Source organism: Aethalodelphis obliquidens, unplaced genomic scaffold (genome assembly GCF_003676395.1).
Source record: "Aethalodelphis obliquidens isolate GAN/ISIS:26980383/991018 unplaced genomic scaffold, ASM367639v1 scaffold33, whole genome shotgun sequence".
Lineage (NCBI taxonomy): Eukaryota > Metazoa > Chordata > Mammalia > Artiodactyla > Delphinidae > Aethalodelphis > Aethalodelphis obliquidens.
Window position 1 is genome coordinate 11,238,959 of NW_020837977.1, and position 18,165 is coordinate 11,257,123.

Genomic DNA, 18,165 nt, shown 5'->3' on the forward strand with positions numbered 1-18,165 from the left:
CTCAGTTCTCCCTGCCAGTTCTCCCTAATCCTCGCAGCCCCGGAAACAAGATAATATAACTAACTTACGGGAGTGTTAGAGTAATTTTGGGAGCAATACAGTGAACTAATAAAATCGCTTATTTCACCCTGAAATTTCAACTGAAAACTTGCATAACTCTACATCCCATCATCTTTTCCTCTTTTCTAACTTTTTGATAATATTGTCTATTTATTCTCACCTCCATAAATAGAAATGAACTCTAAGATTTTTTATCTGCAAACATTACTCCAAATGACTTTGGCAATAATCTCCAAAAAAATTAGAATTAAGACAAGTTCAAAATTGGTTAATGTTAACTATTTATAGGAAATGTATTTGCATATATTTGTACACTATGTCCTATTTCCAAAGTCCCTAAAGCAAAATTAGAATTCTTAAAAGATACAGCCTCATCCATGTAACTGGTAGAGAGAGGTAGCTCATTAAAATGATGAGGCCCCTTTCCAATCATGATATGGTGACGTCCACCAGCCTCACCAACACGCACACAGCCTTGTGTTCAAATGTGAGAGAAAGCTAAGATCATGAGACATTGAAGAAAGCTCCTATCGTGAAAGAGAGAAACTATGACAAAGAAACAGAAAGAAAAGAAAGGAAACAGACAATTCGAGGACAGAAAAAAATCCTCAAAAAACTATGTTTAATCTTAGAAACAGAAGAAATTGCATTTATAAAACAAGAATGGAATGTAATTTGTATAAGGTAGAAGCAGAGAGCACAAAAGACCTCTTGGAAATTAGAAATCTAAGGTAGAAATAAAATAATCTCTGGAAGGGAAAAAGTCAAGAAAGGCTCTTGTTGAGTAGAGCAAAATAAAAATTGATGGAAAATAAGAGAGGAGCTATATGAAAATTACAGGACCATATGTCTAACCATATTGTGAGTGATTTTAGAGAGGACTGAAAGAGATTGATAAGAATTAGTGATGGGTACACAGAAAACAAGGCAAACACAGAAACAAAGCAATTGAACACTACCTAAATAATGATCATGGTAAAAACACTGAAAATTGATTTCAGAAAACAAGTGGAAGGGTGCACATAAGAGGGAGAAAAGTGAGCAAAGGACACTGCAATAATTATGTTTAAAATATGTGGAAGAGGGCTTCCCTGGTGGCGCAGTGGTTGAGAGCCCGCCTGCCGATGCAGGGGACACGGGTTCGTGCCCCGGTCCGGGAGGATCCCACATGCCGCAGAGCGGCTGGGCCCGTGAGCCATGGCCGCTGAGCCTGCGCATCCGGAGCCTGTGCTCCGCATCAGAAGAGGCCACAACAGTGAGAGGCCCGCGTACCGCAAAAAATAAATAAATAAATAAAAATATATATATATATATAGAAGGTTATCTTTAATAGAAATTTAGACTTTTCAAGACAACTTCAGAATTGTCTGTATTTAAATGATCTGTATATGCCTTCTGTGTCCCATGTTCTAACATTAGTGATGATGGAGTTCCTGGAATAGTCATACATTCCTTTTCTGCAGTGACTTAAAATCACCAGCCAAAGTCAGGAACCAGTATTTGGAAAAGAATGATATTTTCCCTTTCTAAAAGCCCTCTAATTCATGACAAGAGCAAAATGTTGCCTTTCTCAGTGCTGTGTGCTGTATTACAAATGTAGAGATACTATTAGTTTTTGCTCTGTTAATGTTTTACCCAATATTCAGATATGGTTCTGAATTATTGCATTATGTAGCATATGGTCCTCAGGCTTTTCATTAGCTTCCCACCTCAGCAAACCAGAATCCCCTTGAATTACCTTTCCTGTGGTTCTGACATGCCGGGCTTGATTATTTTAGTGTTGGCCTTCAGAATTTGGACCTTGGTTTCTTCATAGGCTTGTATTGATGAAATTTCATTTGATGACTTGACTATGCATTTCTATATTGTTGGCATTGACCTCTATATTGTCATTCCCAAGGCTCTCTGGGCTAGTCCTCTGTTATAATTTAGTTTCCACAAAACTGTGGGTTCTGATTTTTTATTAAATGTTTCAAAATCAAATGATTTAATCAAATGTAAGAAATGATGAGTTAATGGAATTGATATCTCCTCCATGGAGTCCATTCAAATCCTGTCTGTAAAATAAATTAGCAACTGATCATCTCAGAAATTACAAATTCGGTTGCATGGTTTTCTAATTAAGGACTTGAAATAACTCTCCATTATGAATCAATTTCCCGCTTTTAGAATTGTCTAGGCCATTTAAACGTTCTTGACCAGCTTCCTCCTAAGATTCAGGGCTCTTCTGAGCCACTCTTGTTCTTCTGAGTGTGTTCATTCAGGGAATATAAAGCCCGGAAAAATGTAAGAAGGTGATTCTGGCGCCCCATTTCCTTACCACCAAATCATATATGGCAGCCCTAAACTAAAATCCAAATCAGACAAATAAAGGAAGTATGCTAGCAAATGAAAAAATGTCTTAAAAACTGGTACTCTATTGAAAACTTTCAGGGAAGAGAAATAAGGAGAGACCCGTGATTATATTTATATTTTAGATAATCCCCAGTAGTAATGTGAAGATGGTGATAGCAGCTAACACTTAGTGTTTACTATGTGAAGGCATTGTCTTCAGTTCTTTACATGCACTAACTTATTTAATTCTCATATGAGGAAAGTACAGTGGTAGAATGTCCATTCTACAGATGAGGAAACTGAGGCACAGATAAGTTAAGCAAATTGGCTAAAGTCACCAAATTGGTGGTAGTTTGCAGAGACCCAGATCTGAGCCACACAGTGTAGCGAGATTAATCAGGAGTTATTGTGTAGCAGCGAACACAAGAACAGATGAGGGGGCTTCCCTGGTGGCGCAGTGGTTGAGAGTCCGCCTGCCGATGCAGGGGACACGGGTTCGTGCCCCAGTCCAGGAAGATCCCACATGCCGCGGAGCGGCTGGGCCAGTGAGCCATGGCCGCTGAGCCTGCGCGTCCGGAGCCTGTGCTCCACAATGGGAGAGGCCACAACACTGATAGGCCCGCGTACCGCAAAAAAAAAAAAAAAAGAACAGATGAGGGCTGGACTTATGCCCTACTTAGCCCAAGGTCAAGTTTATAAAGAAATGATATTCCAGTATTGTGGTCATTATGAAGCCTGCTTGAGACTCAATTAAGTTTTAAATTATAGTTTTATAAAATATGCTTTGACATTATTATTCCATGGTACCAACCTGGGCATTCCTCACAGCAAACAAACAAACAAACAAAAAAACCCTCAATCATAGACCTCTCAGAGTAAAATCCTCCACGGATGTGGTTTGGCTTCTTAGCCAAAGGAGCATCTACAAATCACTCACTTGATCAAGGCATTCGTATAAATCTGCTAATGGAATCGAGTTTAGAAGGCACATTGTACAGACAAAGCTTTGTTCAGATCACACAATTGAATAGATGAACTGACAGTTAAAGATTCAACTGGAATATGGCTTGAAGAGTTATGCTCTAGGGTGTAAAGATACATTTAGTTACGTTTGTACTAGTTTTGCTCTGATTCCATGCCAATAATGGAGACATTTGTAACCATTAAGCATTGCTTGCTTTTACATTGCCTTTACATTTAAGCACTTTGATCAAAAGTGCTTGAATGGTGAATATCTTTGCTACTGGGAAATTAAGTCAAGTTTTAAGTCAGTTGCCATCCTGATAGAGCCAAAACATTTCAAGAGTAAAGGTCTTGTTTCTGCCAAAGTTAACAGATCTTCGTAGAGTGGTACAGAGGTTACCAACGAGCAGAGAATAGAATCATTGATAGACTGAAAAGTGGCATTTTTATCCAGGAATTTTTCATGTATTTTTTTGTGAGGCAGAGGTTGTGTGAACACCAGGTGCCAATCACACAGCACCAGTGGATTTGCAAGATTATAGGACTGGGGAAAAAATGAAGATTAAGCACAGGGTACAATGGAGATTATCTATGGTAATGAATTGTATAATTTCTCTAGACAGAGTTGGATTAATGCTCATCCTGAAAAGAGATTACAGGAGGTCTGATTCTTGCAGTAAACAAATATTAAGCAGATCATACATGTACCGCATATGAATCAAGAGTCCTAAAGCATATATGATTCATCATTTACAAGGGGAAACAACCTGTTCCCTAACTGTGCACATGAGATGCACTGGAGTCTTGTGAGGGGGGTAGAGACAGTGTCCTCTGTGCCACAAGGCTTCTTCCTTCAAAGCCTTGAAGGGTCTGTCAGGTTGTCACAGCCCAGCAGCTGCAACCCCAGTTGTGACGAGCACCCCGCCCTCCCGCGGCTGTCACGGAAACCAACTGTGCCTGCCCCATTGGCAGGTTGCCTGAACCCTGGAAGAAGTAATGGGCGATCCGGGTGGCACAGTGTGTCCATGCTTTGTACAGTTACAGAGTCTGACCCCCAGGGTCTGGTCTTCCTTTTTGGGGTGTGGTTGTTTGTGGCATGGGGTGCGCACATCCTCAGGGCGGACCTCAGGCTGCTGCCTCACTCCCCAACCTCGGAAACGGTGCGCTCAGTTTTAGAATCAGCGTTTGATTGATTTGTAGAGCTTTTGCCATCGACTGCTTTTTAGAACACAGTGCTCTCTGTACCTGCCTTTCGTGTTCACACTAAAATAGCATCTTCTTTAAATTTCCACACAATACACTGAGAAGGGCACACTTCGGTGAGATTCTTTCCAAAAATGTTAACAACCTCAGTCTAATCATGCGAAAACATCAGACAACCCAGGTTGAGAAACATCCTACAAAATCAATGACAAATAATCTTCAAGAGCAGTATGTTTTTGTCATGCAGGTCAGATGACCAGAGGGCCAAACCCCTGTAATTTCGCCACCCCAAAATAATGACCATTAACATCTTAAACCATACTAGAGTCTTTGCATTTCTATTCCCATATTTTCTTTAAGGAAAATAATATTATTCTGTTGTGCCCGTGGTTACTTAACTGCTTTATTCACTTAAAGGTGTCCTGTGAACAAATTTCTCTGAGAAATAAGTATTGGTGGACTCTGAGGTGAGTGTCTCTGTCTGTGGATAAAGACTCAGGGCGGAGACCTTCACATCGTGTCATTGCCGCTCACCCTTCTTCACAAGGTGGAGCCGTGGACGCCACCAGCTCAGCCCACCAGGCACTTTGTAGTCAGGGAGTCGCTCCATACAATTTAGCTCTTCCCCTTCTTGAGCTGCAGGCATCCAGGGAACTTCTGTGATTTGCTCTAAAAAGTGCCTCCCTTGCTGGAATTGAGGGTGAGAAATTTCTTGAGCAGGTTTTCACATTCAGTGGACAAGTAGAAGAAAATATGGTGGATTCCACTCAGTACCTGTTCCTCCTGTTCCTTCAAGCTCTGTCCATCAAAAGGCAGGGATCAGTGACCAGTGTATTTATAGGATGACTCAGGCTCCCCACATCCACTGTGAGGCCATCTTACTTCTGGCCTTGACGGCACAAGGGGGTGGGGGGCTGGCACACAGGGTATCCCACTTACTGCCAAAGGTGAATTCGTGGCTGAAGCCAAGGTCTGCAACCTTGACGTTCAGGTCAGCACCCAGGGTGGATTTTCTGGCTGCAATACTGTACCGTGGACATTCTTTGCCAGAATGTGCCTGGAGCCTCTTTCTCTTTCATGCTGCCATGATCCACCAGGTAACGGAACATCTCACCTTCGCCAGCATACTCCACGACAAGATAGAGTGTTTCCTCCGTCTCCGTCACTTCATATAATTTCGTCGTGTTGGGGTGACCCAAGGCCTTCATTATCTTGACTTTGTGGGATCGTCTCTGGAGCCCCGAGGAGTTCTGCTGGCTCTTGTTAATGACCTTCACGGCCACCTCTTTCCCAGTCAGGATGTGCCGGGGCCACCTCACCTTGGTGAAGGTATACTTGTTGGTGGTCATTGCCCACGTGGGTCTCATCCTTCTCCTTGGCAGGCAAGAGGCCTTGCAGCAGATTGCCTTTTACTGCATAGACAAAGTGCCCCAAGGTCAGCTTAAAATTGAGAAAAGCTGGTGAAAAACTTGATCCAAATCACCTCAAAAGAAAATCACCTCCAAAGCCCACCTGAAAAACTGATCTTTATAATAGAACCAAAGCACAGGGCCAGACAAAAATGAAGATAAACAAACAACAGATATTAACAAACAGACTTTCTGAAGTGAGAAAAATGAATAAAGAAAAAAATGGGAAAAACAGTATAAAGAAAAAAGACAAATGAGAAAAAGAAATTTTAAAAAAATGAGAAAAATCAAAAAGAGTAAAGGAAAAGTGAAAAAAAATAATAGCAAACAAAATAGTCAAAAACCCTGCAATGCCAAGGAAGAAACTAACTTTGGTCAAAGTCCCTCAGGTCACTGAAAACCAGCTTCCTGAGCTAAAAGATACAAAAAAAACTTAGTCCAGGCAGGGTCTTAAATAGGTGCTTGGAATTCCATTACAATGGCTCCTTATGAGGTCATAGCGAGAAATGGACCTAACTGGTTGAGGACCATCCACAGTAGATGTTCTCACTTTTTGGTGTCTAGAACTCTTCACTCCTAAAAAAAAAAAAGAAAAAGTTGCAGATTGTACCAGTTTACATACTGACCAATCCTAAAATCTAGAATTGCCTGTCTTTTGTAAAAATCTCTTTAACTTTTTTAAGAAAATGGAAACTGATATATGTTTCCTGCTTAAAATTCATTATATATATGCTTTCTTTTTTACAGCAGTTTAAGGTTTACAAAAAAAAGGAGAGGAAATTGCAGAGTTCCCCAAACCTCCTCCTGACCCTCCCAACAACATAGTTTTCCATCTTCTTAACATCTTGCATCAGTATGTACATTTGTTACAATTGACTCAACATGAATTCATTACTATTCACTAGAGTCGTAAAGTTTACATTGGGGTTCACTTTTTGTGTTGTACATTATGTGGGTTTTGACAAATGTATAATGACATGTATCCACCATTACAGTGACATATAGAATAGTTTTACTGCCCTAAAGATCCTGTGTTCAACCTGTTCATTCTGCTTTCCTTCTCCCCTAACAACTTGCAGCTACTGATCTTTTAACAATCCCCATAGTTTTACTGTTTCCAGTTCATATGATTGTAATCATAATGTATGTAGCCTTTTCAGATTGGCTCCTTTCACTTAGCAATATGTAGTTAAGGTTCCTCCAAGTCTTGTTAGGACATGATAGCTATTTCATTTTATAGCTAAATAATATTCCACTACGTGGACTTATATAGAAGTTTGCTTATTCATTCACCAGTTTAAAGACATCTTGGGACTTCCCTGGTGGCACAGTGGTTAAGAATCCACCTGCCACTGCAGGGGACTCCAGTTCGATCCCTGGTCCGGGAAGATTCCACATGCCAAGGAGCAACTAAGCCCGTACACCATAACTACCGAGCCCACATGCTGCAACTACTGAGCCCACGCACTGCAACTACTGAGCCCACGTGCCGCAACTACTGAAGCAAGGCACCTAGAGCCCATGCTCCGCAGCAAGAGAAGCCACTGCAATGAGAAGCCCCTGCATCATGGCGAAGAGTAGCCCCCGCTCGCCAGAACTAGAGAAAGCCTGTGTGCAGCAACGAAGACCCAGCACAGCCATAAATAAATAAATAAAGTTTTAAAAATTGGATTATTAAAAAAAAAGGACATCTTTATTGCTCTCAAGTTTTGGCAGTTATGAAAAATTTGCTGAAAACATTTGCATGCAGGTTTTTTGTGTAGACACAAAATTTCAACTCGCTTGGGTAAATACCAAGTACCATAATTGCCGGGTTGTATGGTATTATGTTTAGTTTTACAAGAAACAGTCAACCGTCTTCCCAAGTGGCTGTACCATTTTACATTCCCACCAACAAGGAGAGTTCCTGTGGCTCCACATCCATGTCTGGATTTGGGGCTGTCCATGTTTTGAGTTTAGCCATCTCATTGTTGTTTTCATTTGCAGTTCCCTGATATCATCCAATGTGGAGCATTTCATATGCTTATTTTCCATCTGCATACCTTCCTTGATAAGATGTCTGTTCAAACCTTTTGCCCATTTAAAACTTTTTTTCTTATTGTTGAGTTTTCAGGGTTCTTTGTACATGTGGGATACTGGTCCTTTATTAGAAGTGTGTTTTGCAAAGATTGTTCTTCCAGCCTGCAGCTTGGGTTTTCATTCTCCTTTTAATACCCAAAGGGTTCTTTGCAAAGCAGGAGGAGGAGCTGGTGCTCTCTGGCTCACGACCTTCCCACTGTGTTTGCCTCCTGCACATGCACTTGACCCTTTCCCCCCACCCAGTAGAGTCCCTCAGCCCGACGCTGCCCTAACTCCTCAACTTTTTCACCTGCCATTGACACAAGTTTCTGTGGTGTGTCCAACAGACTCAAAATGAATGTTTGCAGATGAAAAAGGCCATGTGGCTCCCAGGCCAGCAAACAACTTCCTAGAGTTGAAGATTGGTCACACCTGTTCCTGGAAGCAGCCTACCCTGCCATGCCGTGCATCCTGCCATGGTCCTTCCCAGAGTCCCAGCTTAGCATGATGTGGCCTGACTAGTTTTTCCCTGTCCTTCCACTTCCTTTCTTTCTCTTTCTCCTTAATGCCCACCCCCCAAATTCCTGTTTGCATCTTATGCAGAGACATTTCATTAACTCTTGGACCAGGTCACGTCCAGAGAACCTCATCATAAACAGACACACACCTGGTGAAGCTGTTCTGAATAATGATCATTCTTTCCTTGAGAAAGTCAGCTCTTTGCAGAGACTTCGGGCCTGTTCACCTGAAGTTATTGAGTCTTTGTATATCTGGGCGTTTAACAACTTCATTTAGCCAGTGATTGGAAGGATAGGGAAGTCCATGCTTCAACCCTGAGCAGCTCCATGAAAGGTATAGATAAGCAGGGAGGGTTGACAAACCAAAGAGTCCAGGCTGAGCAAAACCACTTCCAGGCACTGCTTGCAATATACAAATAACAAGAAAACTAACCCGGCTCTGTGTACCAGCTACTTTCAAATACTCTATCTCAGCCTGATTGGTAAATCTCTAAATTGAATATTATTATTCTCATTCAGGGGAAGAAACTGAGCATCTATCTACACATAGCTAGCATTGGGATTTAAAATTTCCCAGAACAAGTCAGATGTGCAGAAATGTAACTTTAATTCTTTATAACTGAACTCAAATTTCCAAGCCCCTATTTCTGCTGATGGCAGAAAACACTGAATATTTGCACTGAGAAGTTGCTCAGTCACTTCTTGTTTAAAACTGGGTCTCTTTTATACAAAGATTAAATGAGATTTGGGATTCTCTCTTCCCCTTCCTTTCTGTTGATCTGGTGAGTCCTGTTGTACAGATGTTCATGCTGTTCGTCTTTGCTTCCTGGGGGTGCCTCCTGGCTAGGGTTTGGGGAGTGGTCCTCCCCCTTTGTATCCCTTACTGAAGTGCTCCAGTTGGCTGTCCCTCACCTGGTTTCCAGAGAGAGCAAAGCATGGGTGTCTATTGCTGCACCTGGGCACTTGCTGAGGCTGCTAGGACGCCAAGGCTCAGACACTCCTCCATACACTCCTCCTCAGGGACCTTCCATCCACAGCCCTGCGGTGAGGCTCCCTCTCACCAGTATCCTGAAGAGCATGTGGATCCTTAACTCTCCAGAGTTGTGGGAACATTTCTGGGCATCCCAGTGCCCCCACTGGAGCCAAAACATAGTGGAGGAATAGAGGATGTTTCTAGAATACAGTTCTAAGAGACACTATAAGGCGAATGACATTTCCAGTCAAGTAGCTTCCAGAGTAAGTCAAGGAAGCATAAAACAGAGCAGCTTCAAAAGTGCCTTGCTGGGGCTTCCCTGGTGGCGCAGTGGTTGAGAGTCCGCCTGCTGATGCAGGGGACACGGGTTCGTGCCCCAGTCCAGGAAGATCCCACATGCCGCGTCCGTGAGCCACAGCCGCTGATCCTGCGCGTCCGGAGCCTGTGCTCTGCAACGGGAGAGGCCACAACAGTGAGAGGCCCGTGTACCAAAAAAAAAAAAAAAAAAAAAATGTGCCTCGCTCAACAGCAAAGTTTGTTCCAAAGGTCAGTGTTATCTTCGGTTACTGCAACGCCCTTCAGTTGTGTAGTTTCTGAAATTTTAACCACCCACACAAAGAAAATCTTTATCAATTAGGAAAAAGTAAAAAATTATTAAGGTAACATTGCAGATATTAGGTGACCTGATACGAATATATTAAGTCTTTATCAATTTTTAATCAACACGTAATTTTATTTTTCCTGGATTGCTGTGCATGTATTAAGGTTGCTCCCTACTTGCTTAGGAGGTTATTTCAATAACTGGGATTCCTAGCCTAGAATGATCATGGGAAAAATGGAAAAGAAATTACTTTGACAAGTATAGATTGCTTTGGAAAGTGTTGGCCTTTAAATGTCTAGGGGAACAATGTGTGACAGGTCAGATCTTCTACCTGTTTATTAAACGCAAGGTGTAGCAGAAAGACAAACTTCATATGTCATTGGAAACCAAGTATTCTGTGTTGGTCCACTCTTAAATTTTATGTGCTTCTTTTTCACCAAAGGAAAATGTCTAAAATGTCTTTTATATTTTATAGCTATCTTATGTATTTAGATTCTTCTCCACTTTTTGCTTCCAGACAAGTTTGGACCGTACTTGACACGTTGCATAAAGTTTAAGATGTGTCCTACAACTTGTAAGGAAGACCTTGCGAGCAGTGATGCAGTGGTCTATGCATAGAACATGGGTTTAATCATTGAGAACCTTTGTAAGCTTTAATTTGTATAATTTACAGGATATGTCCTTGTGGTCTGTTAAATAGTGAAGAGGATATTTGAGGAAGTGTATATTGTTTGAGTAGGAAAAAGAGGGATGTGGACCATTGATCTGGGGGGAGTTTTTTAGTTACCCTCCATTGTTTCATGACCTGCTCCTCTTAAGCTTTGGAACTGGAGCACCACCAATAAGTGTTAAGCATCCTATCCCTTCACTCAGCAGTGAGCAGTCAGTATTTCATTTTCAAAGTCACAGAGCATGAGAGAGACAAATAGCAGTATTTGTGCTGTGCCAGGTGTCAGCAGGCCTTTCTGGTTCATTATGGTGATGTCTTTCCTCCCTAAATAATTTTTACAAATACACTGATGAAGACAGATTTCTGTTATTTGTCTTCGGTGGGTCGTAAGTTGAACTAGTACTATATTTTTTCCTGAAAACATGCACAGTTGTGACATGGTGTTTAATAGTTTGAGGCTTATTTCTGCCAGAATGAGCACAGCTGAAAGGAATGATGACCCTTTCATCTTTGTAACAATAAAATGGTTTCCTAATGTGTTTCCCTCACTTTGAATGTTAAGTTCATATTCCCCCGGATTTCTGAGCTCCATCTTTTACCCCCTCGGAAACCCCGTGAAGAATACAACTTTGGACCGCGTGACAGAGCACAGAGGATGAAATGAATTGCATTAAATAATGATATGACAAAAAGCCTTTCAAAATCTTTGTCACAATGCAACATTCAAGTAACATTAAACAAAACAGTATAAGTAGGCCACGGAAGAGAGTTCATATCTTGAAAGGAAATTTTGTGAACTAGATCGCTTGCAGATTTTGGAAGAGTCATTGGTGAAGAGCCTTCATGCTATGGCTGGGGATCTACTCTCTAGTCACATGTGCAGTCTTTTCTCGTTTATCAATCTTTGGACCTAAAATTAACTGTTGCAGTGTTTTCTTGGTACACTTGTATGTTTCTCAAAAAAGCAAGTCTTCATTGCTCAAGTTACATTCAAGAAAATCATGGGGAGTGGGGTGAAGAATAAGGTGCACATTTCTATGCAATGTTTCCTGTCTTCCTATTCTAAGTATATGTATTTAAACAACAGCATATATTTTGTAAATTAGTATAAAGATAAACTGTCCTCTAAAAACAGAAAGCAAAGTTTTGATACTGATTCCTTTATTTCTATCACACCTTGGATTTATTTTGTTTCAGTTTATTTTTCCCCTGAAAAATCTGATATTTCTTTTTTTTTTTTTTCTTTTAACTTTAATTCTACCATGTTGGGTTGTGGGAAAATAGAAGCTTCTGATAGGGTTAATCTAGCTACATAGAATTCCATGCTGAGTATGAACATAATCTTGATCTTTGATTAGATCTGAGCTTGTAATATCTTGTGATTAATCAAAATGGGTTGTACTGTGTGTAGTATAAGTCATCTTCACAGATGGGATAGAGTATCATCAGAGTTCTCTTGAATATTTGTTTTAATCCCTTCTAGGATAAAATGGCTTTGGATCTTTTTTTAAACTTTAAGTCAGATTGAGTTCACCAAATAAATGACCAGGAAGAAATATTTTATTTTATTTTTTGGCCGCGTTGGGTCTTCGTTGCTGCACTCAGGCTTTTTCTAGCTGTGGCGAGCGGGGGCTACTCTTGGTTGCGGTGCACGGGCTTCTCATTGCGGTGGCTTCTCTTGTTGCGGAGCACGGGCTCTAGAGCACAGGCTCAGTAGTTGTGGTGCACAGGCTTAGCTGCTCTGCGGCATGTGGGATCTTCCCGGACCGGGGCTCGAACCCATGTACCCTACATTGGAAGGCGGATTCTTAACCACCGCGCCACCGGGGAAGTCCCAAGGAAGAAATTTTGAAGTCCGGTTTTGCTAGGATTATAGGTCAAAAAAGAAGAAACTTGGTTTTTAATTCACAGCATTTCAGTGTTTCACTGAACACACTTCGTATGTTAAAAAGAGTTATCTTGTAAAATTTAACAAATATTCCTATTTATTTGTAGTTTGAATAAAAATCTTCATAAAAGAATATAACAAAACACCCTTCATGGAAATAATGTTGAAGTTCTTGTTCTCAACAGCATAAAAGATTTTTCAAGATTAATAATCTCCCCTCTTCTAATTATGTAATTCCAGTCTAGTTGAAATCTGACAGCAAAGAGCTTTACTTTGGCAACTAAACTACCTGACATCTAACCCCCAGAGCACAGCAAGAGTGCTCAAACACAAAATGTTTACTGAATATGTCTGTCATTTCAGCCAACCATTGGGGCCTCACAAGACACAATTTCTCACAAAAGTTGCTCACCAAAAATTGTAAATTGAACTGTCTGTCCCAGAGCCACACACACTGGAGGGGCTCAGTAAATACATGTTGATGATTATATACGAATCATTGAATAAAAGAACTGAAAAAAAACTGTACAATTCATCCAGTCTACTTCTAGACTGGATTAATGACCCGCAGGTATTAAAATAAGAATGATTTAATTTCTCTCTCCTTTTTTTTTTTTTTCTATAGGAGACCTGGTGAACCTCCATTGATAAAAGGCTGGCTTCCTTACTTTGGAGAAGCCCTGAAATTACAAAAAGATCCCCTAGGTTTCATGACTACTCTTCAAAAGCAGTATGGTGACGTTTTCACTCTTTTCCTTGGGGGTAAGTGGCACTTAAGTTGGGGGTAAGTGGCACAATAAGTTCCTTACTTGTATCATCATTTCTCACTTGTTCTTTAATGTTGTTATATTTTTCTCTAGGCAAAATATGGAATATTTGTACATTATTGTTTTATTTGTAGGCTACTGCAAAAGAAAACTATGTTTTTGAGTACAGTAATCCTCACATTAAAAAACAAAGTATAGAAGTCTCTTGAGGGTCCCTAGGGAACCCCGCTCTCCTGGTATCACCTGTCGTTTGGTCTGGTGTAGCTTACCTTTAAGAATTGTTTCTTGAAAAGCTAGAGTACGTTAATGGACTTGATTTTGTAGAGCAGTTTTAGGTGTACAGAAAACTGATCAGACAGTACAGACAGTTCCCATATATCTCCTCTTTCCCCTGATCATAATTCCCCCTGTTATGAACATCTTATATTAGTGTGGCACATTTGTTGCAACTGATGAGCCGGTATGGATACAACATTAAAAGTCTGTGGTTTTGGCTTCCCTGGTGGCGCAGTGGTTGAGAGTCTGCCTGCCGATGCAGGGGACATGGGTTCGTGCCCCAGTCTGGGAAGATCCCACATGCCGCAGAGCGGCTGGGCCCGTGAGCCATGGCCGCTGAGTCTGCGCGTCCGGAGCCTGTGCTCCACAACAGGAGAGGCCACAACAGTGAGAGGCCCACGTACCGCAAAAAAAAAAAATCTGTGGTTTAGGGGCTTCCCTGGTGGGGCAGTGGTTAAGAATCCTCCTGCCAATGCAGGGGACACGGGTTCGAGCCCTGGTCCAGGAAGATCCCACATGCCACAGAGCAACTAAGCCCATGCACCACAACTACTGAGCCTGCGCTCTAGAGCCCGAGAGACACAACTACTGAGCCCACATGCCACAACTACTGAAGCCCACGTGCCTAGAGCCCATGCTCTGCAACAAGAGAAGCCACTGCAGTGAGAAGCCCGTGCACCGCAACAGAGCAGCCCCCGCTTGCTGCAACTAGAGAAATCCCGCTCGCAGCAACAAAGACCCAACGCAGCCAAAAATAAATAAATAAAATAAATTTATTTTTAAAAAAAGTCTGTGGTTTACACTAGAGCCCACTCTTTGCGTTGTCCAGTTCCTTGGGTTTTAACCAATGCAACATGTCAGGTATCTTCCATTACAGTATCACACAGAATAGTTTCACTGGTCTAAAAAATCCCCTGTGTTCCACATATTCATTCCTCTTCCCCTCGCCCTGAGCCCCTAACAGCCATGGATCTAGAATATATTTTTAATCTAAAAGTATTTGTTATGGTTCAGTGCACAGAGAGCAGTGTGGACCTAAGAATGTTCCACAGCTTTCATTAGCACAGATGTAAATAAAGTAATAATCCTGCTGGTGAAAACAAATATATCTGTTATGGTTCTAACTTCAATAAAATGTTTACAAAACAAGGAAAAAGCACACAGCAGCATCACTACGTAACCCAACATCACTGGGCGCTGAGAAGCTGGAATGTGCTCAGCTCATCCTCCTTCAAGGCCCATGCTCTCCAGCTGTAGCAGCTATATCTCTGGCCACCTAACAAACCTCTCCCAAATGTCATGCCTCAAAACAACAGCTCCTCTGGCCCGGGTCACCTGTGTGGCTTGAGTCATCTGGCTGATTGACTGGGGCTTAAATGGCCCAAGGTGGCCTCATCACATGCCTGGCTGGGCCTCCTTCTCCACATGATGTTTCGTCCTCAAGAAGATGTCCTTATATATGTGGCAGCTAGTACTTCAAGAGGGTGAGAGGAAAATCTGTAAGGCCTCCTGAGGCCTTGGCTCACATGTTACAGAACCTCACTTCCAGACTTAGTACAAGCAAGTCACGGGCCAACCCAGGTTCAAGGCTAGGAAAATAGATTTCCACTTCTTCCTGGGCAGAGTGGCAGAGTCACATTGCAAAGGAGCCCATGTAGAAAGAGAGAAGAAGTTTATCGTGGCCATGTTTGCATACAGTCTTCCACGTCAGTTTATCACCTGGGCTAGGCATCCCTTTTCTTCACTTGTGTCTGCCCTGTCCCGGAAGGCCAATCTCTACACAGTAGATCATCTCCACGCCTTTGCCCTCTGACTTCTGGTTGGGTGTGCAGGTGGAGGGCAGGAAAGCTGTGTTCTAGCTCTCCACCTCTTACCGGTCTCTGTAACACAGTTCACTTTCCTTCCCAAGAAAATTGAAGACATCAGGTATGCTCTCACTCAGATCCCCACGTATCTATCAAATGTTTCACAGTTATCCTTACCACCTCTGCTCCAGTTTCAGAGAATGTTCAAGACAATCCATTTACCTGTCCCCGTGACGCTTACTGTCTCCTCTGGGCTGGCATTACATTATTTCTTCCTCTCATATATGTATCTTCATTATTTTCTCTCTTGGGTCCTTACCCTAAGCTTCTAACCATGCTTAATCTTTCCTGTATTTTCCTCTAGTTAACTTTTCACTTCTGTTTTTTCTCTTTTGCATCTAGATTTTTAAAGAGAGTTACCTACCTTTGCTGCCCCCGGTTGTTTAGCTCCCAGAGGCCTCCTAGCTGTAACCAGCTTTCTGCCTTGCTGAGGTCATTAATGGGCCATCACCTGCCTGGACCTCTCTATCTGGTGGACAAAGCTGATCCCTCATTCCTTCTCAAAACACTCTGTTCCTTCACTGTCTTGACACTGTGCCTCCTGGGTCTTCCACCGATGCTGAGCATTCCTTATCTGGGTCATATTTACACGTGCCTCTTTCTTTGCTCAACCCCCTTTATCTTTCTCTAACAGTCTTTGGAATTTTATGTTCTATGCCTAAAGAATTTAGATAATTTCTTCGTACTGTAATTATGTTGCCAAGTATCTGAAGCAACCTTTTGTACATAGAGCAACTTCACTTTTGTGCTACCATTTCCATGTCATTGGGAGGAAAAAAATGATCCAACTGGATGAAATGGTCAGCATGGTCAGTTTCTCACAGGAATAGGTAGTATTTGTTTCATTGCATCTTACCCCCTTGGCTGGCAACTGGCAAGTCTCTTCCAACAGTAATTATGTGCACTCTGATTTCAGAAGAATTGAAATGGAAAAAAAACCATGTGTCTTAGAAACAGAGACATTGTAGTGTATCTGGTGACCCTCATGAGGCTCTTCAGGGTCAAGGCTCCACCTACCTCTCCAGCCCCGTCTCTTGCTACTATAATGCACCATTAACACACCAAATTGTTGGAATTTCCTCCTCATATACCATGTCCTTTTGTGCTGCTTTTTTCTGTTGTGGTTCTTTCTGCCAGAACGCTGTTCTTCTGTTTCTCAGTCGTCCTTGAAAGATGCCTGACGTGGATGCATCTTTTGAGGCCATCGTCACGTATCACTTCCTCCCAAAGTCCTTCACTGACCATTTCCCTCCCCATGGTGTGTTTGATGCCTCTTTTCCAGGCTCCAATTACTCCTAGTATAACTTCTGTCATGGCATTTAATAAATTGTGAGTGTATTGCTAATTCACTTGTCTATTTCCCTTCATTGTTTTCTAACTTCTTTACTGCCAACATTTAGTTCAGAGCTCAGCACTGATTGATTCACAATAAATATTCGATAAGGAAATTCCCAGTACCTTAGAGCTGATGAAATACTTACTATAATACAAATAAAGGCCATAGCTGGGGCTTCTATTCTAAGTGAGCTTTTGGCTTCATAATACAAAACTGTATTCTTCACTTAAAAAAGTCACTCTTGGGGGGAAATAAATTAGGAGTTTGGGATTAATATATATACACTACTATATATAAAATAGATAATCAACAAGGACCTACTGTATAGTACAGGGAACTCTACTAATTATTCTGTAATAACCTATGTGGGAAAAGAATCTAAAGAAGAATGGGATGACCCAGCAATCCCACTACTGGGCATATACCCTGAGAAAACCATAATTCAAAAAGAGACATGTACCACAATGTTCATTGCAGCTCTATTTACAATAGCCAGGACATGGAAGCAGCCTAAGTGTCCATTGACAGATGAATGGATAAAGAAGATGTGGCACATATATACAATGGAATATTACTCAGCCATAAAAAGAAACGAAATTGAGTTATTTGCAGTGAGGTGGGTGGACCTAGAGTCTGTCATACAGAGTGAAGTAAGTCAGAAAGAGAAAAACAAATACCGTATGCTAACACATATGTATGGAATCTAAAAATAAAAAGGTTCTGAAAAACCTAGGGGCAGGACAAGAGTAAAGACACAGACGTAGAGAATGGACTTGAGGACACGGGGAGGGGGAAGTGTAAGCTGGGATGAAGTGAGAGAGTGGCATGGACTTATAGATACTACCAAACGTAAAATAGATAGCTAGTGGGAAGCAGCTGCATAGCACAGGGAGATCAGCTCGGTGCTTTGTGACCACCTAGAGGGGTGGGATAAGGAGGGTGGGAGGGAGACGCAAGAGGGAGGAGATATGGGGATATATGTATATCTATAGCTGATTCACTTTGTTATAAAGCAGAAAGTAACACACCATTGTAAAGCAATTATAGTCCAATAAAGATGTTAAAGAAGAAAAAAGAAAACAAACAGAAAACCAGTTTCACTTGTTATCTTCATCTTAGATACTGAGAAGCTTGCTGAATTTCTCATGTCTAAATAATTTGGCCATGGCTATCTTTTTAAACTCAACAGTAGACAGCCATAGTTGAATACGAACTGCTACTTCCCTTTAGCTTCTTCCTAGAGT

General features: G+C 41.6%; 1 protein-coding gene across 2 annotated transcripts in view; it reads left to right on the forward strand.

Annotated features, from left to right (window-relative positions):
• Positions 1-18,165, forward strand: part of CYP7B1 (cytochrome P450 family 7 subfamily B member 1) — a 181,442-nt gene that overhangs the window by 139,448 nt on the left and 23,829 nt on the right. For both annotated transcript variants that reach the window (XM_027128006.1, XM_027128007.1), the window contains exon 2: positions 13,303-13,439. In XM_027128006.1, the coding sequence (XP_026983807.1) occupies positions 13,303-13,439 (137 nt within the window). The remainder of the gene's footprint in view (positions 1-13,302; positions 13,440-18,165) is intronic.